Genomic DNA, 23,695 nt, shown 5'->3' with positions numbered 1-23,695 from the left:
TCCAAAGTTGTGTCTGCTCTGGGGTTAAAACCCTCTAAAAGCCCCCAAACCCGATGTAGGGCTGCTTTTCCTATGGAACAGCCCACAAATTCTCTAAATAAATATGGTATGTTCTATAAATAACAACAATAATTAATAATAATAATTTTAAAAAATCTTAATTCCTCTCCGGAAAAGGGACAATGTTGCTGCTGCGGAGTGGCAACAGCAAACACAACGCGGGGCTCATCCTGGGAGCCAGAAATCCCTCGGGAGCGGGGTGCCGGCTGGAGCATCCCTCGGGAAGGGGCGGGGGGTCCCTGCAGGGCTGGGGACACGCGGAGGGGAGCGGGGCAGACCTTCCCGGGCTGTTTGATCCAAAGGATCTTTAAATCCCGCTGACTGCGGAGTTAATGGCTTTCACATGCTCCCTGGAAATGGGAGCGGAGGGCGAGGTTTGGTGACGGCGCATCCTGCGAGGGGTTAAGAAGCAGGAACCCCCCTCCATAAAACAACAACAACAACAAAAAAAAAAAAGCCTTGAGGCTCCTCACCCTTTGCTGGGAGGAGATGCTGAGGGACAGCCAGGTGAGGTTTTGCTCTTTCCCAGCGCAGTCTTTGGGCTGGTTCGTAACGAGCCCGGCGAGGCTACGAGAAATTCCAGCTACTGTTTGCAGAGCGAGCCGCTAATGAGAACCAGCGGTGCCTCGGAGCTAAGATGCGAGCGTGTCCTCCCGGATCAAAGCCGCAGCTCCGGCAGCGGAAAGCCGGGAAGAAATTACATCCTGCTGCTGCCTGCAGCCTTACCTGTCCCCGTCCAGAGCAGGGGCAGCGCCTCCCTGCCTCCCCCCCGCGGGAAGGGAAACCCGGGAGGAGTCGGCATCTTCCGTGGGTTTGGGGGCTGGAGGAGGCAGGCAGGGCTCACTTTGGGCTTCTGGTCCCGGCTCTGCGCTTTCCTGCTGCTGGTAAAACACGAATTATCCCCAGCTCGATGAAGCTGGAGAGGGAGGAAAACCCACCCGAGTCAGTGGAAAGAAGCAGCTGCAGCGGCAGCCTGAGCTCCCTTCCAGGAGAGGAGGGGGCTGCTGAGGAGACCAGCCACGGCTCTGGGTTTTGAAGGACCCCATTAGATATGGAGACATGTCCCACACCAAACCCCACTGTACCTGGGCTTGCTTTCCTCCCTTTCTGCAGATATCTGGCCACCCAACATCTGCATTTTAACTGTCCCCTTCCACACCTGTGTCACTGTCCACCGCCAGCATCCAAAATTGTTTTTAATTATTATTTCCCCCTCTGCTACGGTCACAAACCCCACACTTTAAAAAGGAGTGACCCCAGGGCAGCTGCTGTTTGGAGGCAGAGCTGTGGGTTCACTGTAGGTAGGGATGTGGCTTTTAAGAGGAGATAATAACAGAGAGGGGGATGTAAAAACATCCTGGAGTAAAGGGAGAGCAGCCTTTAACCCCACTCCTCATTACTCAGCACTGGCCAGACTCTGGTTTCCCAGGAATCCTGAGGCGCCAAATGCTGCTTGGTTCTTTCAATTCTTTTTCAGATTAGGCTGAGAGGGGGAAAAACCCAGCTGGAGGAGCTGGTCCTTGGACTGGCACACCCAGCAAGGCTAAAGGAGCACAGCCCAAGCCCTGAGCCCTGTAGGAGGTTTACCAGGATGGATCCACCACCCCCAAACTGCTGCAAGGACGTCCCAGGATGTTCCAGTGCCGCACAAAGGGCGCTCCAGAGGCCAGGAATTTCATGAACTAATGGAGAAGGAGGGCTTAAGAGGAAAGAAGGAGTAATATATACGTAGTGATTTCCTTTCCTCCATGACAGCCGGTTGTTCCCTGTTTCTGAGCGGGTTCCCAGCCAGGGACAGAATGTTTCTGCCCATCTCCTTGCCACGCTGAGCACACAGCAGCTACCTGGATTTACAGCCTGAGACTTTTATATTGCTGCAGGGTTTTTCCTCACTGCAAGGGAATTCAGTTGGGAATTCAAACTCAGTCTGAAATGGGGTGAATGAAGGGTTTGTAAATGAAGTCACACAACACACACACAGAGAAACAAACAAAGAGCAACAGGAGGAGCTGGCTGCATTGTATTATTCTCATAGGTATTTTCCACAAGTCTGATTTAGCGGGTTGTCTTATTCCAGCTGGAGGAAACCCCATGTGGATCCAGCTGTTGGTTCAGAGCATGGAAACTCCTTGTACGTGTGTCCTGTTGGAGTTTTCCCTGGGGCCCAAAGCCCTCTCTGTCCCTGGCTCAGGGAAGGACATGGGAACCTCCCGAGGCACCTTCTGAAATGAGATGCTCTCCAGCTGGCACGGGCCGGTGCTTTCCAGCTGGGAAGGGATGCTGAGAGTCAGCCCCCTGGAGTAAACCCTGCCATGGTGCTGGAGGGGGAAGTGTGCCAGCCCCTCTCCCGGGGCAGGACCCCCAGAGCTGGGGAAGGATCAGACCCGAGCAGGCAGCGCTGGGGCTGAAGAAGGGGTTAATACTGTGAGAGCAACAGGCTGGAGTTGACACTCGGAGGCAGGCGGGGCTGCCGCCGCCTGATTGGCCTCAAATCGTATCCAAAAGCGGGTTGGGGATTTTTTTAGGTTTTTTCCCCCTTTTTTTTTTTTTTTCCTTCGCTGCTTCTTCGTTTTCTTTTTTTCTTTCTTTTATTTTTTTCCCTAGTTTGGGGGATATTTTTGATTTTTTTTTTTTTTTTTTTTTTTGGTCGTGGTTCTTTTTCCCCCCTTTTTTTTTTTTAATATTTTTTGGTCGCGTTTTTGTTTTTTGGTGGTTTTTTTTTCTCTCTCTCTCTGTCTTTCACTTCTCCTCCTCCCCCAGGCTCCGGCTGGCAGGGGAGGGGAGTGGGGAGAACAGCGAGAGATCAAAAATAAACCTCTTATGTCAAAGCCGGGGGGAGAAAGTATAAATACAGCGGGCTCGGCGGCCGGCGCGGCGGCTGCGGGGGAAGAGCCCGGGGGGTGCGGGGCCGTGCCGGGATGGGGCGGCGGGCGCTGCTGGCCGGCCGGGCCCCGCTCCACCTGCTGCTGCTGTGCCACGCCTGGGCGCTGCCGCCGCCGCGGGACGCGCAGCCCGTGCTGCCCGCCCGCCTGCCCGCGCCCCCGGGGCAGCTGGCCCTGCGCCTGGCCGCCTTCGGCCGCGCCGTGGTCCTGCGCCTCCGCCCCGAGCCCGCGTTCCTGGCCCCCCGCCTGCGCCTGCAGCGCCTGGGCGGCCGCCGCCCGCCGCCGCCGCCGCCGCGCCGCGGCTGCTTCTACGCGGGCGCCGTGCAGGGCAGCCCCGAGGCGCCCGCCGTGCTCAGCAGCTGCGGCGGCGGCCTCCGAGCCGCCTTCCTGCTGGACGGGGCGGCCTACGAGCTGCAGCCGCTGCGCCCCGCCGCGCCCGGGCCGCCCTGGGGCCGGCCGCACCGGCTGCGGCGCCGAGCGGCCCCGGCGGCGGCGCGCCCCGCCCGCAGCGCCGGCCCCGAGCCGCTGCGCAGGGCGCGGCGCTTCGTCTCGCAGGTCCGCTACGTGGAGACGCTGCTGGTGGCTGACGCGTCCATGGTGCGCTTCTACGGGGACGACGTGGAGGTAAGGGCTGGTGGTGTCCGCCGTCCGCCCTGCCGGCATCACTCCGTGCCGGCTTGTGCCGGTGCTGGCTCCATCCTGCCGTCCCCCCGCCCGCATGCCTCTGTCCCGGCTTGTGCCGGTCCCGTCTCTCCATCCTGCTGTCCCCTCTGCCTGCATCCCTCTGTCCCCGCTTGTGCCCGTCCCGTCTCTCCATCCTGCCGTCCCCTCTGCCTGCATCCCTCTGTCCCGGCTTGTGCCGGTCCCGTCTCTCCATCCTGCCGTCCCCTCTGCCTGCATCCCTCTGTCCCCGCTTGTGCCGGTCCCGTCTCTCCATCCTGCCATCCTCCTACGCGCATCCCTCTGTCCCCGCCTGTGCCCGTCTTGTCTCTCCATCCTGCCGTCCTCCCTACCGGCACCACTCTGTCCCGGCTTGTGCAGGTCCCGTCTCTCCATCCTGCCGTCCCCTCTGCCTGCATCCCTCTGTCCCCGCTTGTGCCCGCCCTGTCTCTCCATCCTGCCGTCCTCCCTACCGGCATCGCTCTGTCCCCGTTGTGCTGGTGCTCTCTCCATCCTGCCGTCCCCTCTGCCTGCATCCCTCTGTCCCCGCTTGTGCCCGTCCCGTCTCTCCATCCTGCCGTCCCCTCTGCCCGTATCTCTCTGTCCGGCTTGTGCCCGTCCTGTCTCTCTCCATCCTGCCGTCCCCTCTGCCCGTATCTCTCTGTCCGGCTTGTGCCCGTCCCGTCTCTCCATCCTGCCGTCCCTTGCAGTCCCCGTCCCGGCCGCCTCTCCACCTCCTCCCATCTCTGCTCCTGCGCTCCTACTGCCTCTCCATCGCCTTCATCCCTCCGTCCTCCCTACACATGCATCCCTTCATCCCGCTCCGTCCTGTCCCCATCCCCATTGCCTCTCCGTCCCCCCCGTCCTGCGCGCTGCCGGGTCCCCCCTCGCCCTCACCAGCCCCGGTGGGCGAGGGACCCTCGGAGCCGCCTTCGCTCGCCGTGGTGGGGCGGTCATTCCCCGGGGCAAAGCTGCGCTGTTGGTCTGTGCGGTTCACTCGGTGTTCGGGGAGCCTTTCCCAGACGCAGCATCCCTCCCAGCGAGCCTGTCTGCACGCACCGGGCACTGTGATGTCCCTTCAGCCCGGTGTCCCCAAAGCAGGGCACAGGGCGGGTTAATGCCCCTCCTGCTACGAGGAAAGAGCCGCGCTGCAAAGCAATGGGCTTAACTCCCTTCCGAGTGGGAGCCGCGGCCAGACAGTAAATAAAGCTGGGGCTGAGTAATGCGCAGTGCCGCTCCTGAGGCACCTGTTAGCAGCTGAGCGATGGACGAGCAGCCCTTTCCCGCAGCCTCCAACTCCAGGAATTCTCACCCTCCTCAAACACTCTGCGGAGACCCTGCCCCGACCGGGCTTTTGGGGAGACCCCAGGAGCAGAGACCGGGGTGCCTCAGCCCCCCACACCCATCTCCAGGGCTGCCCATGAGACTCATTCATCAGCACCAGGTCATTTCTCGTGCCTCTGGCAAAGCCACCTCCCCACCCCGACCCTGCAGGCATGGGTGATCCAAATTCAGCTCCAAATTCAGGTTTGCACCGTTGGAAATGCTCTGAGGTCTTTGCAAGGGATAATTGCATTGAAGTTGCTCCTTCTCAGGTTGTTTGGGCTGGGAGAAGAGTCCTTGAAGCTGGAGCTCAGCAGGGAGCAGTTGGGAAGCTGAAACCAGGGGCTGCACTTTGATTTGGCTTCACTTCTACCGACTTTATCCTTCCCCCAGGGGCTTCTCTGCTCCCACAAAGCCGTGTTTTAATTCCAGCCCTGCTCGGGCCAGGCTGGACCTTGGCAAATGCTAAACCTTGGAGCTTCAGAGGATTTCAGCTGCTCAGCATCACTCTGGTTTTGCCCCCTGCTTGGTTTTGCCACCCAGCCAGGCTGGCAGGAACAGGTAGCAGAGGGTCAGTGGGTGAGGGGTGATGCACTTGGAGGTACCCTGAGCGCTCACAGCGCTCAGAAAAGAGTTTGAAGTGGAGTAAGCTGAATTTTTAAGCAACAGACATATAAATGGTGGTGGGAATTACTCTCCCTACAGTGTGGAGTTGGTCTCCGATTCACCAAGAGGGCAGGAAAAATTATAGAGTGAACCTTCTGCACCCAGCTGGGCACCTGGTGGTTTGAAAGCAACACCCAGGGGTGTCTACATTGCTGGAAATAAGATGATATATCTGGGCTGGGGGAAATCCTGATGATGCCCAGCTTGAGCTGGGGAAAAAGCAGAAGATCTGGGTAAATCTGTGAAGGCAGCAGCAGAGGAAATGGCACCTACACATGACCAAGGGGCTGGAACTCGAGCACCCTGCCCTGGTTTGGCTGCCCCAGCCCTGGGCTGGGTGATGCTGCCTGCTTGGCTCCCATTTTACCATCATTTCCTCAGCCCCTAGAGCAACATCAGCTCTCAGGGAGGGGAAGGAAACCTTCAAAGATCTTGTTTTGGATGAATAGAGTAATAGCACATTAAAATATTTGGGAGAAAACTTCCACTAGCTCTGGTATAGCAGCTAAAGAAACAACAAACAAACAAAAAAAAAACAAACCACCTGCTGTGTTTCTGTGTCTTTTGTTCTCTGGAACAAGAATGCAGGGAGCAGCACAGCAATCTTGCTTCTCCCTAAATACCTTTCTTGTGGGGTGAAAAAAGCAGTGGCAAGTGCTGGTGAGCTCTAGGAGAGATGCCCAAGGAGTAGAAATGTTGAGTCAGAACAAACCGTATTTATATGACTTTTCTTCCCGTAACCACACTTTAATTACCAAATATTTATTAAAGGTCACCAGCATTGTTTGTATTCCCAGTTATTTTCTTGCATAAGTTGTAACAGCTCAAGCAGAAGAGTCACCCCAAGATGCACTCAAGCGTTGAGAGTTATAATCAATGCCATGCTTGTGGTGAGAAAATGCTGTTCATGATTTATTTCCCTTCAATTTGAGCCTTATAACTCAGCTGTTAACCTAATTTAGACAACAAGAGCTTATTCTACCTTCATCAATACTTTTGTGTAAGCCAGAAGGGAATGGTGAAGTGAGAGCAGAACTAAACCTGAAATGTGGGGGTTTAATCATTGTTTGGGCTTGGTGATTGCAGGGGATGGGGTAGCTGGCGGGGCAGGACAGTGCTGGGCAGTAAATCCTGGGGGATTTGTGGCAGGTTCAGCCTGCAGGGGCCGGGAGGAGCCCTGTGATGTAGGGATGGGAGCAGGGCTCCAGGCTGGACACGGGAGCTTTTGGATTTTTCTTGCAGTACTTGCAAACAAAGAGTCTGTGAGCATCGCTCCCAGAGTGAAGTGGGGTTTTGAGCAGGGGAAACTGAGGCAGGGGACGGGGCCAATCCTGCCCGTGTGCAGGAGGGCTGAGCACCTGCAGCTGGGCTGCACTTGTGAGATGCTCTGCACGCCTGGGGAACGTTTGCCAGGACACCTAAAGCACCAGGCAGCTCCCAAACCCAGCTGCAGCATCCCCAGCCAGTTGGCAGCCAAACGGGATTCCTGCGGTGGGATTTCTCCAGTCTCTTGGGTGCAGATGAGAGACATTTCCAAGCTTTCCTCCGCAAGCACAATGGCTGTGATCCCCTTCCCCTCCTCCTCCTGGGAGGGAGGAATCTGCCCTTCCTGCCTCCCGGGGCTGGTAACCACTGAGGACCACAGCAGAATCAGATCAGTCTGGAAAAGCTGGGATTCCTTGCTGACTTCTGTGTTTTTTCCAGGCAGATTGATGAGGTTTTAGGAGTGCTGTTACAAACCCTTCCCTTTAGGACCAGGCAGGAGTGCAGGGCGCGGGGCATTGCCAGGGTCCTGCTGCCAGCTCTCCCACCCCCACATGCACTGGAGGTAAATCCAAAGCCCCCCTGGAGCCCCAGGTCCCCTCGTGTCCAGCTCTTAGGCTTGCTTTAGGGTATTTTGCAGTGTGAGTGGGTAAATTCGCTTAATCCCTTGAAAAAAGAAGCCAGCCCCTCCTAAACCCATCCCAAAGGCAACTGGAGTGGGATTAAAGGAGATCTTTGCAAAGGGAATGCAGCGTGATGCTGCCATCCACCAGCTTTTCTTCTGGGATTTGTCCTTTGAGGGTAACCCTGAGCCTGCATCCTCTTTGGGGCAGGGCTGGAGGACCAGGCAGCCTCCCCAAATGTTCCTCTGCCTGGGGCACTCGCCTCACACCAGGATATTCAACAGCTGCTGCATTTCAGGTTTTGGAATGAAATGTGCTGGCTCCCACTGAAGCAACTCCATGCTGGCTCCCAAAGTGTAGCACTCCTGCTCTGGGATTGTGGGAATCCAGGGCTTCCCTCTGGCTGCCCTGGGACCCTGGCAGGGGTCAGGAACCCCCCTGGACAGAGCCCCCAGAGACACTGGCTGTGATCTCTGGCCATGGAAAAGAGTTTTCAATCTTACAGGATCAATTACCAGCTCTGAGTGTTTGATATGAGTAATAATTAAGTGTGGCACGGGTGCAAAAGTAAAATTTTAGGATTCTAGATGAGGGGTCCAAAGGGGACAAGATGGAGGAAATTGGGTGTGCCTTGTCCTTTTTCTCCTTCTTCATGCCCTCCATGTCTCACTGTGGTGTTGGCATTTTTCTGTGGGTTCAGGCTGGGGACACACTGTCCAACGTAGGTGACAGATATTGGCACGTTCTTGTCAATCCAGCCCAGGGAGTTTCTGGTATTTAATGTTTGTCACATCCCACTGAGGGCAGAGCCCCACACGCTGCCCTGCAGGACAGAGCTGGGCAGGGCAGCAGAACATGTGAGAGATCAACAGAATAAACAACCTGGAAACCAGCACAGACCAATTATGGCTTCTGCTTTGGCAGGGGGCTGACAGACAGAGACTTTCTACAATCTCGGGATCATCAATACCTCAGATTCCAACATGGGATGCTCTCAGGATGGGTTTTGCTCCCTCTCTGCCTCTCTGGAGGTGGGGGCAGTCTGGATGTGCCTCAGTTTCCCCTGCCCTGAATAGGGGTAATTGCTGCTTTTGCGGTTCAGCCCCAAATATCCAGCAAAGAGGGGAAGAGAAGGGAGGCAAAACTCATGTGGCAAACAGAAGAGGGATGGGCAGAGAGCCTGGCAGGCAGGAGGGCAGCGAGGCAGACCAGCAGGCTGGCAAGGTGTGCCCCTCACCCCTGGCTTGCCCCCCATTTCCCTTGGCTGCCTCCCACATTTTGGTTCTTGGGCTGGCCTTGGAGCCACGGGAGGCTGGCAGGGCAGGCAGCAGCCCCTGGGCACCCACACCAGGCAGGGAGCTCGCAGGTGGAGCCCTGAGATGATTTTACCAGAAGATGTATAAAAGCTGGGCAGCCTTTACCTCTAACCCTGGGGTTGCTCCCTTCCATCTGCCTGTGCTCCAGAATCGCAGCATTTCTTTCTTCTTTTCCCCCTCTGCAGAAATGCTGGTGTTGAAGGAGAAAGCAGGGAAAAAAATCCCAACCAAATCCAACCAACAAGCAAACCTGCAGCCCCAGGTTGGGCTGAGCATCCTGCCCACACACTGGGGAGCAAATTGGGGGAGGCAGGTTGTGCTGGGATGCCCTGTGGGTGCTCCCTGCTGTCCCTCTGTCCTGGGTGGGTCCAGCAGCATTAAATCTTTCTGTGCATACCACAATAATAGTGTCTGTGTTAAGAGCAGCTTCACCCATCAACATAATAATAATTAAAAATAAATGCCAGGCTTCAGCTTCTGAGTGGTTCCCAGGAAAGAGAATGTAAGCAGAGACTTTGCAAGAGCCTGTATCAGAAAACTCAGTCCTTCAAAGAGGGTGAAGACAACCTCTGCAGTTCCCCTTGCTCTGCTTTGTGTCTGTTTTTGCTGCCCCTCTGCCTGTGCTGTTTGCTGCTGGAGGGCTCCTGTCAGTGCCTGGCTCAGGGCAGGGCTCTCCCAGACACTGTGGTGCTGTGACAGGAGGGATCTCGGAGCTGCTGTGTGCCAGACATAAGTCATCCCTCCTCATTTTTAGGGGGAAGTGGGTGGAATTGGATATTGAGAGCAGAGGGAGCCCAGGATTGCAGCTGGGGAGAAAAGGGGTAGAAAAGGTTGACATAAATGCATTGCATGGGGCAGCAGAGGGATATTCCACGACCCTCTCTGGTTCACACTGGTGTCCTCTCCCCCCAGAGCAGTAAGAGGCTGATTTTCCAGCTGTGTTTGCCAAACATCCTGCCAGATCTCCCAGGATGCTGGTTGGAAGCTCCCTGTGCCTGCAGGGCTGCAGTGCCTGGCAAGAAGGCAGAAACCAGTGTGTTTGCAGCCCTGGGCTCCTCAAACCCGACCCAAAACCCTGCCCTGCACCTGATCCCAATCCCCACATCCTCGGCCTCGGTGCTGGGAAGGAAACCCTGCAGAAGGCAGCGTTCCCTCCTGCTGGATGGTCAAGCCAGAGCCGGTTTGCAGAGGCAGAGGGAAGATGAGACCAGCAGGACTCAGCCCTTCCCCAGCCAGTTGTTGGCCAGAAGAGCTCAGCTGGCCTCTCCTGAACCCTGAGAATCCCTAATTTGCTTTTGGCCATGGCTTCAAGCCCTTGGCTAAGCCAAGGCAGTGCAGGTGGATTGCTGCTCTCTCCAGAGCAGTCAGGGTCCATCTGAAACCCAACCCATTCCTGCATGGGCCAGGGATGGGTATAAATAGACACCAGATGGCGGAACAAGTGGATTTGACCTTTTCATCTTCACTAAATAGCTGTTTGTTCAGTTTGCTTTCCATCTTCCCTTTCCAGACCCAGGAAAGGTGGACAGATGTTTTCCAAGTCCCTCTGTTCCTACTGCTGAAAGAGCTTTTTGGCTGGATGTACCCCTGAGGATGTGAGGGCTGGTGTCCTGGGGGATTTGTGGTATGAACTGAGATCTCCCAGGTCAAACCTACTGCTATGGACAGAAACCTCTAATGGGTTAGAAAAGGAGGCAGATTTATTCCCTTGGAAATGAGGGATGATCCCAGGATGAGCCGCTCCAGCGCAGAGCATCCTTCTAGATCTTCAAGGGCATAATTTTCAGAAAGCTTTGTGATATTTTTAGCAAGGTTCCCAATGGACTTTCCCCACAGGGTGAACAATTCCCCCAGGTTTCATGGAGCATTTGTGGGGATCTCGCCTCCGTTTCTTGCCTCTGCGGTGACTTCTCGGTGACATGAGCTGCGTGCTCCGGGTGGATGTGAGTCACGGTGTGGAGATCTGGCCAGTCTAAATAAACCAGTCTATTCCCTGCTCCCAGCAGCCTTGCTGGGGCCTGCCCTTGGATAATGAGCCGGGAAGGATTTGGGATATGTCTTGTTGAAACAAAACATCTGTTTACGTGGAGCTGCCAGGGGCAGGATAAAATGTGGCAGAATAATTTAAAATAGCCACGAGTGCCCTGGACAAGTGGCTTTTGGTGCAGCAAATATTCTGTATCTCACTCTACATCTCCCTTATTTGCTAAGGAAACAGCATTTTGTGTCTCAGAAAATGGCATTGTCCTGGCCGTGCCGTGAGGGATGAGCACACAGTGTCAGCTTTGCTGAGGAAATGTATTTTGGGTGAAACTTGGCTATCAGAGAGGGCTCCCATCGAGTCCTTCCACTTTAATTAGGCTCTGAATTGAGACCGCAGGGTGTAATTTGTCTGGGGAGGAGAGAAGGCACTTTCTCTTTCCCAATACCATATTGTGTAATAGCTGCATTTTTTACTCCTGACTCGGAGCCGTGAGCGATGCCAAGCAGAGGAGGAATTCTGATGCTCTGATAAGATGTTTACATCAGCCTAAACATCGCTGGCGCTTTTGACATATTAAGTAATCCCTGGTCATCACCAAGCAGGGGATGCTGCTGGGCAAAGTCTTGGCTGTCAAAGCGTTTTAGCCCCAGTTTGTCACCAAAGACGCTGGACAAGAAGACAAAGTCTCAAGCTACATCAGGGAAGGTTTAGGTTGGATATTAGGAAAAAAAATTCACTGCAAGAACAATAAAATACTGGAATTGTCTTCCTAGGGAGGGGGTGGAATCACCATCTCTGGATATGTTTAAAAAAAGACTGGACTTGGCACTTGGTGCTATGGTCTGGTTGTGGTGTTAGGGCACAGGTTGGACTTGATGATCTCAGAGGTCTCTTCCAACCTCATTATTCTGTGATTCTGTGGTTCTGTGATTCTGTGATCCTGTGATTCTGTGACATATCAAGTAATCCCTGGTCATCACCAAGAAGGGGATGCTGCTGGGCAAAGTCTTGGCTGTCAAAATGTTTTAGTCCCAGTTTGTGACCAAAGACGCTGGGTTCAAGCCCTGTGACCTGCACAGGCAGAAGTTTTACTCCAGCAAGGTGTGTGTGAGTTGGTTCCTGCCCTGAGGCAGTGAGGGCATGGTTAATGCTTTGGGAATATGCAGAGAACTCTCCAGGATGCTGAGGTTTTCCCCAAGGAATTTCTTCCAGAGGGATTTCTAGGTGCAAAGGGTTCATGGGAGAGTAGACACCGTGTTTGGAGGAGGGGATGCAGGGCTTGTCCACCAGCACGAGGTGTAAAGCATCACATACAGGAAGAGCAGCACTGAGTCCATCAGCCCACGGTCTGGATGTGATGGGCTTCATAACTGAGGCTGATTCTTTTCAAACAAAAACAATTTCCCGGTAGCAGAGTTTTTACCCGGGCTCTGCCTGCCCATCTCTTCCACAGAACCACGTCCTGACCCTGATGTCCATGGCAGCCCGCATCTACAAGCATCCCAGCCTGAGGAACTCCATCAGCCTGGTGGTGGTGAAGGTGCTGGTGGTGGAGGAGGCAGCGGCGGGGCCCGAGGTGTCCGACAACGGCGGGCTCACCCTGCGCAACTTCTGCAGCTGGCAGCAAAGGTTCAACCCCCCCAGCGACCGGCACCCGGAGCACTACGACACTGCCATCCTCCTCACCAGACAGGTCAGCACCCCAGGGAACGCCCTGGTGCAGAAGGGAAAGGGCTCAAGGCATCCATGGACGGGGAGAAGGGGATTGATCGTGGAGGGCGATGCCCCACCGTGCAAAGAATGGAGCAGAGCAGTTTGGGGGGTGGTTTCATTTGGGGCGCAGACCTATTGCAGTAGAAGCTGACTTGTACTGAACATTAATTTGGCTGTGGATAAGAAACCCAGCCCAGTTCCATAAACCAGCCTCTGGTTAGGGTTAGGGTTAAGGTTAGGGTTAAGGTTAGGGTTAGGGTTAGGGTTAGTGGTTTCATTTGGGGCGCAGACCTGTTGCAGTACAAGCTGACTTGTACTGAACATTAATTTGGCTGTGGATAAGAAACCCAGCCCAGTTCCATAAACCAGCCTCTGGGCTGGCTGACAGAGGTCTCAACCAAGAACAGCTCTGCTAAAATACAAGCATTTGAGTGGTTCAGCATCTGGGGGGTGTAGAGATTAGACCAATGGCTGTTCAGAGCTGGGAGCTTTGAATTGCCTAGAAAAGCAAGCCCTGAACAATAAAACAGGCAGTTTGGCTGATGAGCAGCTGAGGTCTGTCCTGTGTTAAGTCTCAGACACATGGACATCGCGTTTTATCACAGCCCAGCAGTGGGTTGCTCACAGAGATGTTAGGGCTGAACGTGGGGCTCCCTCCCCCTGCTGACCTCTCCCCCTGCGTGGCACAAACAGGATTTCTGCGGCCACCAGAGCTGTGACACGCTGGGAGTGGCGGATATCGGCACCATGTGCGACCGCAACAAGAGCTGCTCCGTGATCGAGGACGAGGGCCTGCAGGCAGCCTACACCCTGGCTCATGAACTGGGTAACACGGGTCCCTACCCAGGGGAAGTCTGCTTCTTCCAGTCCTGCTGCTGGGAGGGGTTGTGACACAGCCCAGCGCCAGCATCTCCTGGCTGGGGATCGGCCACTGAGCCTTGGGGAGCCTCTGGTACTGACAAAAGCTGGTTTGCACCAGCAGAAACACCAAGTGCCCAAATTGGTGTAAATTGGTGCATTTGCAGCAGGTCAGAAAGCATTTCTTCACTGGAAGGGTTGTCTAGCATTGGCAGGGGCTGCCCAGGGAGGTGGTGGAGTCCCCATCCCTGGAGTTGTTCAAGAAATGCCTGGACGTGGCACTCAGTGCTCTGGGCTGGGTGACAAGGTGGGGGTCAGTCACAGGTTGGACTTGAGGATCCTTTTCCAACCCTAGCAATTCTGTGATTTACCTGTTGTGATGAGCTCAGGCATGGGATCAAGCACATCTCTGCCTTGCTTTGCCATTCCTGCACTGACTGATTTTTGCCGAGAAGCTGTGGCTGCCCCATCCCTGGGAAAGTTCAAGGTCAGGTTGGACAGGGCATGGAGCAACTTGGTCTAGTGGAAGGTGTTCTCTGTCATCCTTCATGACAGTGGATGGAATGAGATGAGCCTTAATTCCCTCCCACCCCAAACCATTTTAAGTTTCTAAAAATTTGGGCTGCTTTGCCCTGCACGCAGCAGGCTGTACCACTGAGACAGACCAAGCAGGTTTTTGTGCGTTCTGATTTATGGAAGCAAAGAGCTTTGGCAGACACAGGAGCTGGGTGGTACCTTACAGATGGTCCCACACACCTGCTGAGGAGCAGGGGCTGGGCTGGGGAACTCAGCTGTGCCATGTCCTCTGCTCCCCAGGCCACGTGCTCAGCATGCCCCACGACGACTCCAGGAACTGCGAGCGGCTCTTCGGGCCCCTTGGCGAGCACCACGTGATGGCCCCGCTCTTCATCCACTTGAACAAGACCCAGCCCTGGTCTCCCTGCAGCGCCATGTACCTCACCGAGTTCCTGGATGGAGGGCATGGTAAGGCTCCAGTCAGCTACATCATCACTCAAAAACAGCCTTTTCCTCAGCTCGGGCTCTTTGCCGTGCCTGGAGGGGGTGTGGGGTCAAGGGGGAGTCAAACCAGACCATGGATGGAGGTGTGGGGTGCCCTGCTTGGTGCAATCAGTGGCACCAAGCCCTGAGAGCTCCATCTCCAGCCTAACTCTAGAGCCTTGCCCAGGTGACTGCCTGCTGGATGCCCCGGCCGAGCCCGTGTCCCTGCCTGCCGAGCTGCCCGGCCAGAGGGCCCTGTACAGCCTGGACCAGCAATGCCAGCAGATCTTTGGCAAGGACTTCCAGCACTGCCCCAACACCACGGAGGAGGACATTTGTGCCCAGCTGTGGTGCAGGACGGGCAGTGGGGAGCCCCTCTGCCACACCAAGAACGGCAGCTTGCCGTGGGCCGATGGAACCCCCTGCAAAGCCGAGGGGCTGTGCTGGGACGGGCGCTGTGTGCAGCAGGATGCCCTGAGACCCCAGGTAAGGGGGCACTGGGGAATGGTGCCCTCCAGGCACCCACCAAAGCCTCCCTCTCACTCCCCTCCACAGCTGGACAGGGAAGGTTCATGAGTTGAGATAAAGACTGAGAAATTACTCACCAATCACCACTACGGGCAAAACAGGCTGATTAGAGATGTTGATTGAATTGACTAGTAAAAGAATCAGAATAACAAGAAGTAAAATAAGACCTTAAAAACACCTTCCCCCCATACCTCCCTCCTTCCCAGTTCTCCCTTCTCTCTCCAGTGGTGCAGGGAGACAAGGAATGGGGGTTCTGGTCAGTTCATCACAGGTTGTTCTTGCTGCTGCTCAGGGAGAGGAGTCAGAGTCCTTCCCCTTCTCCAGCATGGGGCTCCTCCCATGGGAGACAATTCTCCACAAATTTCTCCATGAGTCCTTCCCATTCTCCACAAACTGCTGCAACACGGGTCACTCTTCCTCGGGGTCAGTCCTTCCAGGACAGGCTGCTCCACTGTTGGGTCTTCCACAGGCTCCCAGGTCCTTCCAGCATGGGTTCCTCTCTCCACAGGTCCTGCCAGGATCCTGCACCAGCTCAGGTTTCCCACAGGGTCTCAGCCTCTTTCAGGCATCCCTGCTCTGGCCTGGGTTCCTCCATGGGCTGCAGGTGGATTTCTGCACCCCCATGCTCTCCATGGGCTGCAGGGGCAAAGCTGCCTCACTGCGGTCTTCCTCACAGAATTTTGGGGGAATCTCAGCTCTGGTACCTGGAGGAATCCTTGCCTTTCCTCCTGCACTGCCCTGAGTGTCTGCAGAGCTGTTCCTCTTACATTCTCACTCCTCCCTGCCTAATTACATCTGCATAATAATTTTTTTTCTTCTTCCTAAATATATTATCACTAAGGACAACACCACCTCTGCTGGGCTCAGCCTGGGCCATCCTGGAGCTGGTGTTGGCTCTGCTGGACACAGGGGGAGTTTCTGGCAGCTCCTCACAGAAGCCACCCCTGTAGCCCCCCCCCACAAACCCCATACAGCTGGGCTGGGGCTTGACCCTTTGGGATTCCCAAATCTCTGACCCCACCCCTGCCATCTCCTTGACTCGCTTTGGATTGGGCTGATTTATTTCTGGATGTCTCTCCTTCGTTAGTGTTTATTACTGGCAAGTCCAGCTAATAGACAAAAGTCTGCTACTGAGCCATGGGCTGGTCTGAACCAAAACAAGCAATGCAGATCTGCAATTAAATCATGACTTTTTGCCCTGCTGGGGAAATTAGCAGCAGTTTCAGAGTCAGTCAGCAAAGTACTCAAAGCCCAGCTTGACTTGAAGCACGTGGACAGACCGGTGGCAGTTAACTTTGCGCGAAGCGTGTGCCGAAGCGCTTTTCTGGATCAGGGCTGGGGGAGGTTTTAGCCTTGCTCCAGCCCTGAGCTCGCCCTGGGAGGGAGCAGCTGGGGATGGGCAGGCTCGGAGATGGCTCAGCAGCTTCTCCTGGCCTCTTGCAGCCAGCGCAGGACGGCGGCTGGGGCCCGTGGAGCGCGTGGGGCTCCTGCTCGCGGAGCTGCGGGGGAGGAATCCAGTTCTCGCACCGCCACTGCGACAGCCCCAAGCCCCGGCACGGCGGCAGCTACTGCGAGGGCCAGAGAACCAAGTACCAGTCCTGCCACACCGAGGAGTGCCCGCCGGATGGTGAGGATGGCAACCCCCAAATGCCCACGCCGCTCCCGCGCCCGCTGCTGCAGAACGCGCTGCCGGGATTGCTCTGCTCTCCCTTGGATAGTCACACCTGGGGGGAGAAGCAGCTTCCTGCTGGGAAGGAGTGTGGAATCCCTCCTTCTTGACGTTCCTCCTCTGCTTGCACACTCACCCTGCGCTCTCGCTATCCTTAGCTCACTCCCACATCTCTGTATGGCCAAGGACAGCAGCTCCTGCCAGCTTCCCATGGATTTTGGGCCATGTTTCACCTCTCCTTTCAGGGAAAAGCTTTCGGGAGCAGCAGTGTGAAAAGTACAACAGCTACAACTTCACTGACCTGGAAGGGAATCACTTGGAGTGGGTCCCTAAATATGCTGGAGTGTCTCCCCGGGACAGATGCAAACTCTTCTGCCGAGCCCGAGGGAGGAGCGAGTTCAAAGTCTTCGAGGCCAAAGTAAGATTCCTGGAGATGAGACTCTCCAAAGATAGATTCCTGGTGATGGGAATCTCCAAAAATAGATTCCTGGTGATGGAAATCAGCAAAGTAAGATTCCTGGTGATGGGAATCTCCAAAGATAGATTCCTGGAGATGAGACTCTCCAAAGATAGATTCCTGGTGATGGGAATCTCCAAAAATAGATTCCTGGTGATGGGAATCATCAAAGTAAGATTCCTGGTGATGGGAATCTCCAAAAATAGATTCCTGGTGATGGGAATCATCAAAGTAAGATTCCTGGTGATGGGAATCTCCAAAAATAGACTCCTGGTGATGGGAATCTCCAAAGATAGATTCCCGGTGATAGGAATCAGCAAAATAAGATTCCTGGTGATGGGAATCTCCAAAGATAGATTCCTGGAGATGGGAAGCTCCAAAAATAGATTCCTGGTGATGGAAATCAGCAAAATAAGATTCCTGGTGATGGGAATTACCAAAGTAGGACTCCTTGATGTGGGAATCACCAAAGATTCCTGGAGATGAGAATCACCAATGTAAGATTCCTGGAGATAGGAATCTCCAAAGATTCCCGGAGATGGGAATCACTCCTGTTTACCCCATGTCAGAACTCATGCCCTGTTGCTGCTGTGCCTCCCCTTTCCCAGGTGATCGATGGGACGCTGTGTGGCCCAGAGACCCTCTCCATCTGCGTCCACGGGCAGTGCATCAAGGCCGGCTGTGATCATGTCATTGGCTCCTCCAAGAAGCTGGACAAGTGCGGGGTGTGCGGTGGCAATGGCTCCACTTGCAGGAAAATATCCGGCTCACTCAACAGATCCAAGTGAGGCGCCGGGGAGAAGGTTCTGCAGGGACGGGCTGTGGGAGAAACACCAGCATCCTCTCTCTTTCCCCCTCTTCTATCACTAAAGCTGAAGGCTAGGAATATTTTGGGATCCAAGCAGCATCCTCAGCTGGCTGGCATTGCAAGAGCCTGGGCTCCTCCCCAGACTCGGGACTTAAGCTCAGTTTATTTTGGGGCAGAATTATACAAGCCAAGTCGAGCTTATTTGCAATAATAATAACTAATGTGACGGGCTCAGTACACCTCTGCAAATAAATCTGCTGCCTCAATGAGTTTACAAAACACATTTCACACCAGTGCAGTGAGTTGGACACATATTCAAGGGCTGATTGTGATATAAATGTTCAAAACCTTTTCCCTGGGCTTGGGGGTGAATTTGAGTCCTGGGACAAGGGCACTGGGGCAGTCACTTCCCTCACCCAACATCTCCGTGGCTTTGCCAAAGAGCAGATTTTAAGGCTTTTGTTGGAAAACCATAAGAGAAGCCCAACCATCCAGTTCCATGCAGCGAGGTGACTCACGCAGTCAAATTAGATTTCCTAAATTGTTTCCTTCCAGGGAACAGCTGAAACGGGGCTTCCACTCTCCTATGAGTTGTTTGTGGTTGACTAAATGGAGATTAGCACAGGAGCTACAGCCAAGAAGAGATCCCATTAAGATCAGGGTGAGGGAGGCCAGGGTGACGGAGAGCAGAGTTTGACTCAAAGGCTTTTTTCCAAAATACTCTGAACCTAATTACTGACCGCAGCATCCACCATGGGGATCCATGGAAAATGATCCTGTGCTGGCCCCAGAGTGTGAGTCACAGTGCTGAGGGCTCAAGTGAAGCCTTCCACGTGCTGTCCCAGGAGCCATGGTGCTCCAGGGATGGGCTTTGGCTGGCTCTGCAGGAAAACGTTTCCCTGGCATGGGAATGTCCTCTGTGTCCTCCAATGGGATTAATTCTGCATTGTAGTGCTGGCTGAAAAACCCTTCAAAAAAGTGAGCTGAGAGTGCAGAGACTCCCTCCTATTCTGTTGTTCTACATCTATTTCTGTATCTGTACCTACATCTATATTATCTCTATATTATCTTTGTCAATAGGTGATGTCACCCTTCAGCATAACCAGTGACACGCTTTCAATCCCAAACACTTCACCATTTCCAAATATAGGCAGCAAGGGGAATTTCCCACCTAGGCTGGTGATCACAGGGCTGCTCATTCAATTGCATCACTCATTTTCATACGTAATTCAGAGAACTCTTCCAGCTGAGCTCACATCTAGAACATCTGCAATATTTCTGACTCTTGAGTGCTCGGGGTTACAGAGGGATGGCTTCAAAGCTAGGATCCCGAGTGCTGTTCCTTACAGGAACGTGCTCTTAGCAAGGTTTGATAAATAACCGCGTCCCTTTGCCCCGTGCAGATACGGCTACAATGACATTGTCACCATCCCCGCCGGAGCCACCAACATCGACATCAAACAGCGCAGCCACCGAGGGGTCCGGCACGACGGGAATTACCTGGCCCTGAAGACCCTTGAGGGCAAGTACCTGCTGAACGGAGACTTTGCCATCTCAGCCATGGAGCAGGACATCCTCATTAAGGGCACCATCCTGAAGTACAGCGGCTCCATGACCACTCTGGAGAGGCTGCAGAGCTTCCGACAGCTCCCAGAGCCCCTGACCGTCCAGCTACTGACAATTGCCAGCGAGGTCTTCCCACCAAAAGTCAAGTACACCTTCTTCATCCCCAAGGACGTCCCTTTCAGCAAGCAGAAGGGCAAAGAGAAGTTGGTCAACGTCATCCGACCGATGCTGACCTCCCAGTGGGTGCTGGGTGACTGGTCCGAGTGCTCCAAGACGTGTGGCTCCGGCTGGCAGCGGCGGACGGTGGATTGCCGGGATGTGGAGGGTCAAACCTCCTCTGCCTGCAACAGATCCCTCAAGCCTGAGGACATCAAGCCCTGTGGAGACATACCCTGCCCTCTGTGGCGCCTGGGCCCCTGGTCGCCCTGCTCCCAAACGTGCGGCGAGGGCGTGCGGACGCGCAACGCCTCCTGCATCGATTACGCCGGGAAAATCACCACCCCCGAGAAATGCAGCGCACCGGGGCCGCCGCCGGCCACCGCGGCCTGCGTGCTGCAGCACTGCTGAGCCACCTGGGCTCCTCGGAGCCGAGGGTGCCACGGGCTCCCACCGCACTGGGGCAGGACTGCAAGGGTGCCGTGGGCTCGCTCGCCTGACCGCGCTCCAGTGGTTCGTCCCCACCGCATCGATGTCTACCTCAGAGGGGAGAACAACGGCAGCAAAACAGGGAGGAATCACTTCTTTTCCTTTCTTTCTTCCTTTTCTTTCTGGCTGGCTGCTCGCAGGCAAGTTGTGTCTTAAAGGGAATAATAAGCATGTCTGTAGGGTGTTTCCAAAGAGCTGTCGTTGAATGTGGTTGCAGATTGATTTGTAGGGTTTGCTGGGGTTTGGCATGAGAGAAAATGTGGAGCCTGGTTCTGCCATCGCCCCATCCCAGCTGCAGGTCAAGGAGGTCCAGGGTGGATGTCTTTGCTGATAAAACTGGGATCTCTTCACAAAAGGCATGGAATGGGTTGCCATCCCCTCCCTGCAGCAGTGTGGGTGTCCTTGAGCATGTGGAGTGTTTTATCAGCTGTGCATTTCACTTGGGAGATAAATTGCTTGTGTGAATGGGAGGAGGAATAAGCTGAGAGCCAGATCCTGGCATGAATCAGGCAGGAGAACAGGTGAGAGGTGGTTTCTGCTGGATTTATAATCTACAAGGCAGCAAACCTCTGTCTCCAAACACCCCCAGCATCTGTGGTTATTCCTACAACTGTTACCCCACACCTCTGTTTCCCCAGCTATAAAACCAAGGCTTAATTACACCTGATCTGCCTTACAGCACCACTGTGAGGATTAATTAATTCCTAATTCTGCAGTGCTCTGCTGTGAAATGCCCATTGCGATGCCCTCTGGAGCAGGCACTCTGGTGTGCCAGCGTTTCCTTTCCCATCCTTGGCTTTCAGTCCCCTGTGGGCTCATTTTTTCAGCTCTGCTGTAATTTTGGAGACAATTCGCTAGCCTGGCTTGCAGCAGGGATGAGCCCAGCATCTGCAGATCATGCAAAGGTGACCAGTGCTGCTCTTCACCTCTGCTTTCCTGGGATGTTTGAGAATGCTCAGATCTGGTGCCAGCTCCAGCCTTGCTTGAGCAGTTCTCAGTCCAAAACCAAGCCTGGTGGGGCTGGAGCTGCTCTTTCCTGGTGGGAGGTGGCCCCAGCCCTCTCCCAGCCCAGCTGCTGCCTGGCCCCAGCACAGATGGCTGTTCAGACCCTGAACTTTGCCTTTCCAAAGCAATCGCTGGCCGTGTGCTGGCAGCAGCCTGTGCCTGGGGAGCAGGGATGGAATTTGGGAAGATTTTCCTATTGCTGGATGAGCAATTCAGCATCTCCAGGCTCCTCTCATACCCTGCCTTGGCTTCCTTTTTGGAAGCAAAATGTTGAATTTCCAGTGGGATCTGCCTTTTTCTCATAGGAAGGGGAGGAGGGCTGGAATTTTTGATGTTTCAGATTCCCCATTCACATTTATGGAGCAAATCCTTTTCCTTGTCCCTTTTGCCTGAGCGAGCCAAACTCCTGTGAGACCCTTTCCTGGCTGCCCGGGCAGGTTTGGAATGGGATGGTGGGATGAGCTGCTCCACTGAAGACAGAAACCTCACTATTTACCTGAAAACATGAAATATTCCTTGTTTATCTCCCATACATAATTTCTATCAAAACCACAGCAGCTACAGCCCAGGATTGAGGGTATTGAGTGCTTGGTTCCTTTATTATTTTTAGGAAAGGAAAAAAAAAAAACCTGAAGGCCAGCTGCAGAGTTTGGATGCAGAGCTGTTTGGGCTGTGGTACAGACCTACCTTTGGGCAATGTTCTACATCTGCTAATTAATCTCCAGGAATTTAAGTTCTAACAAATAGCTGGATGCTAAAGTCATGTAACCTTGCAGGGTTATTTTCTTTTTCCCCCCTCTGAGTCTGCAAGGGTTTTAAACTCAAAGCCAGCATGTGTTTCCTCTCCAGTGTCACCACCAGCATTTAGGATGGGTCAGGAATATCAGCCTGAGACAGTGCCAAGGAAAATGTCTGTATTTATCACCAGGAGTCGTGCACGCCAAGGGGCTTTTCCAGGTTTTTATAATCACTTTGTGGCTGCTTCCCAGATGTAAAAACTCCTTGTTTTGGGCAAATCCTGCTGCTTTTCCAGCGAGGAGGAAGGTGGGGATCCCCCAGGAGGGGGGATCCAGAGGCAGTGATGCTCTGTTGAGGTGTGGGTGATGCTAAGTGGAATTCCTGCCCCAGGCTTCTGTAAAAACAAGTAGCCTTTACGCTGATTTAAGTCAAAGAGGTTTTATATATTAGGCTATATATATATATATATATATATATGTGTATATATATATATATATGTTTCCCTTCAGTGAAGGATTGTAGCAGTGTACTGAGCCTCTTGTGTTAGGTATTTATTACAAATTTCTGTTTGGTTTTGTACAGTAGCTGTCTGGAAAGGAGAAAAAAAAAAAAAAAAACAAGGAAAAAAGGGATTTAAAAAGACTGTGTTTTAACATGCTGCTCCCACATCCCCTCTCTGGAAGCTGCAGGGAGCTCAGAGCAGGGATGTCTTTGCTCATTGTTTATCCACTCTGGTGTCTGACTGGTGTTTCCCTCCTCTCCAGTGTACCAACCAAGCTCTGTAAGCATAACAAACCCAAACAAAATTCAGCTTTGGAATTCATCTTAAGGAGAAGGGGGGAAATACAATTTTCTGATTTTTAGCCTATTGTTTGTATTTGTTTTTAATTTTGAAAACAGTCTGTTTGTGGCTCTGCCTTTACCCCTCAATAAAGGACTTCCTGCCTTTTATCTCTTTGATTTTGTCTTTATTTGCACTTTTCTCAGGGCCGTTATTATCTCCATCCCAGAGAGATTTTAAATCTCTCTTTTCCGTATCTTATTGATAATAAATGGTTCATTCAGTCTTAAGATGCTGAACCAAAATATTACTTGAGAGAATAGACAAAACCCACAGAGCCAGAATTATTCTGCAGAAATTCTGAAGCCATTTTCTATACATATACAGTATATCTATCTGTATACATTATATACTTATATTATTATAAATAATGTATTACAGTATATTATAATATACCATGATATAGATAGTATACTATATTCTACTATATATATATTCTACTATAGTAGAATACAGCATAGAAAATATAATATATTATATAATATAGATGATATACTGTATATTACTGTGATAATATAGAGCTATATCATATGAACCATTACAGAGCCATATAATATCTTGTGTATACGATATAGATATATACATTCTATATATTAGAGATGCATAATATACTTATTATACACATAGTATTACAGAACTCTAACTGTATTATATATCTATCTATCCATCATCTATTAAATATATAATATTTAATATTATATGTTTTATTTCTCTTTAATATATATTTTTATTTTAGATTATATTTTATATTCTTATATAGATATATAACATGTATATATCTATGTAGATACATACACATTATATGTCTACATAGAATTCTATTATATTATAAATACATTCTGTCTATATATTCTACATAGAATTCTATTACTCCATAATATATTTATTACATGTATGTCATATATGTTACATTATACATTATGTCATATATATTATATATACATATATATACATAATATATACATAATATATACATAATATATACATAATATATACATAATATATACATAATATATACATATATACTGTCATAGAAATTTATAACTATTACAATAGATAAAAGGTAATTATAATTAATTATTATATTATAT

The 23,695-nt window shown here is 52.6% G+C and overlaps 1 protein-coding gene across 1 annotated transcript; it reads left to right on the top strand.

Moving 5' to 3' along the window:
* The first annotated feature begins 2,978 nt into the window (after positions 1-2,978).
* On the top strand, positions 2,979-22,716 carry ADAMTS8 (ADAM metallopeptidase with thrombospondin type 1 motif 8). The gene is made up of 9 exons (XM_031506854.2): positions 2,979-3,566; positions 12,231-12,470; positions 13,184-13,316; positions 14,165-14,332; positions 14,535-14,833; positions 16,319-16,502; positions 16,790-16,962; positions 17,610-17,785; positions 19,213-22,716. Exons 1-9 carry the CDS (start codon positions 2,979-2,981, stop codon positions 19,940-19,942), a joined length of 2,691 nt encoding a protein of 896 aa, XP_031362714.2. The 3' UTR covers positions 19,943-22,716.
* Positions 22,717-23,695: the final 979 nt, after the last annotated feature.

This window comes from Lonchura striata, chromosome 23 (genome assembly GCF_046129695.1).
Source record: "Lonchura striata isolate bLonStr1 chromosome 23, bLonStr1.mat, whole genome shotgun sequence".
In the NCBI taxonomy this organism is placed as follows: domain Eukaryota; kingdom Metazoa; phylum Chordata; class Aves; order Passeriformes; family Estrildidae; genus Lonchura; species Lonchura striata.
The sequence above is the reverse complement of the archived record's forward strand: the minus strand, read 5'-3'. Positions and strand labels throughout refer to the sequence as shown.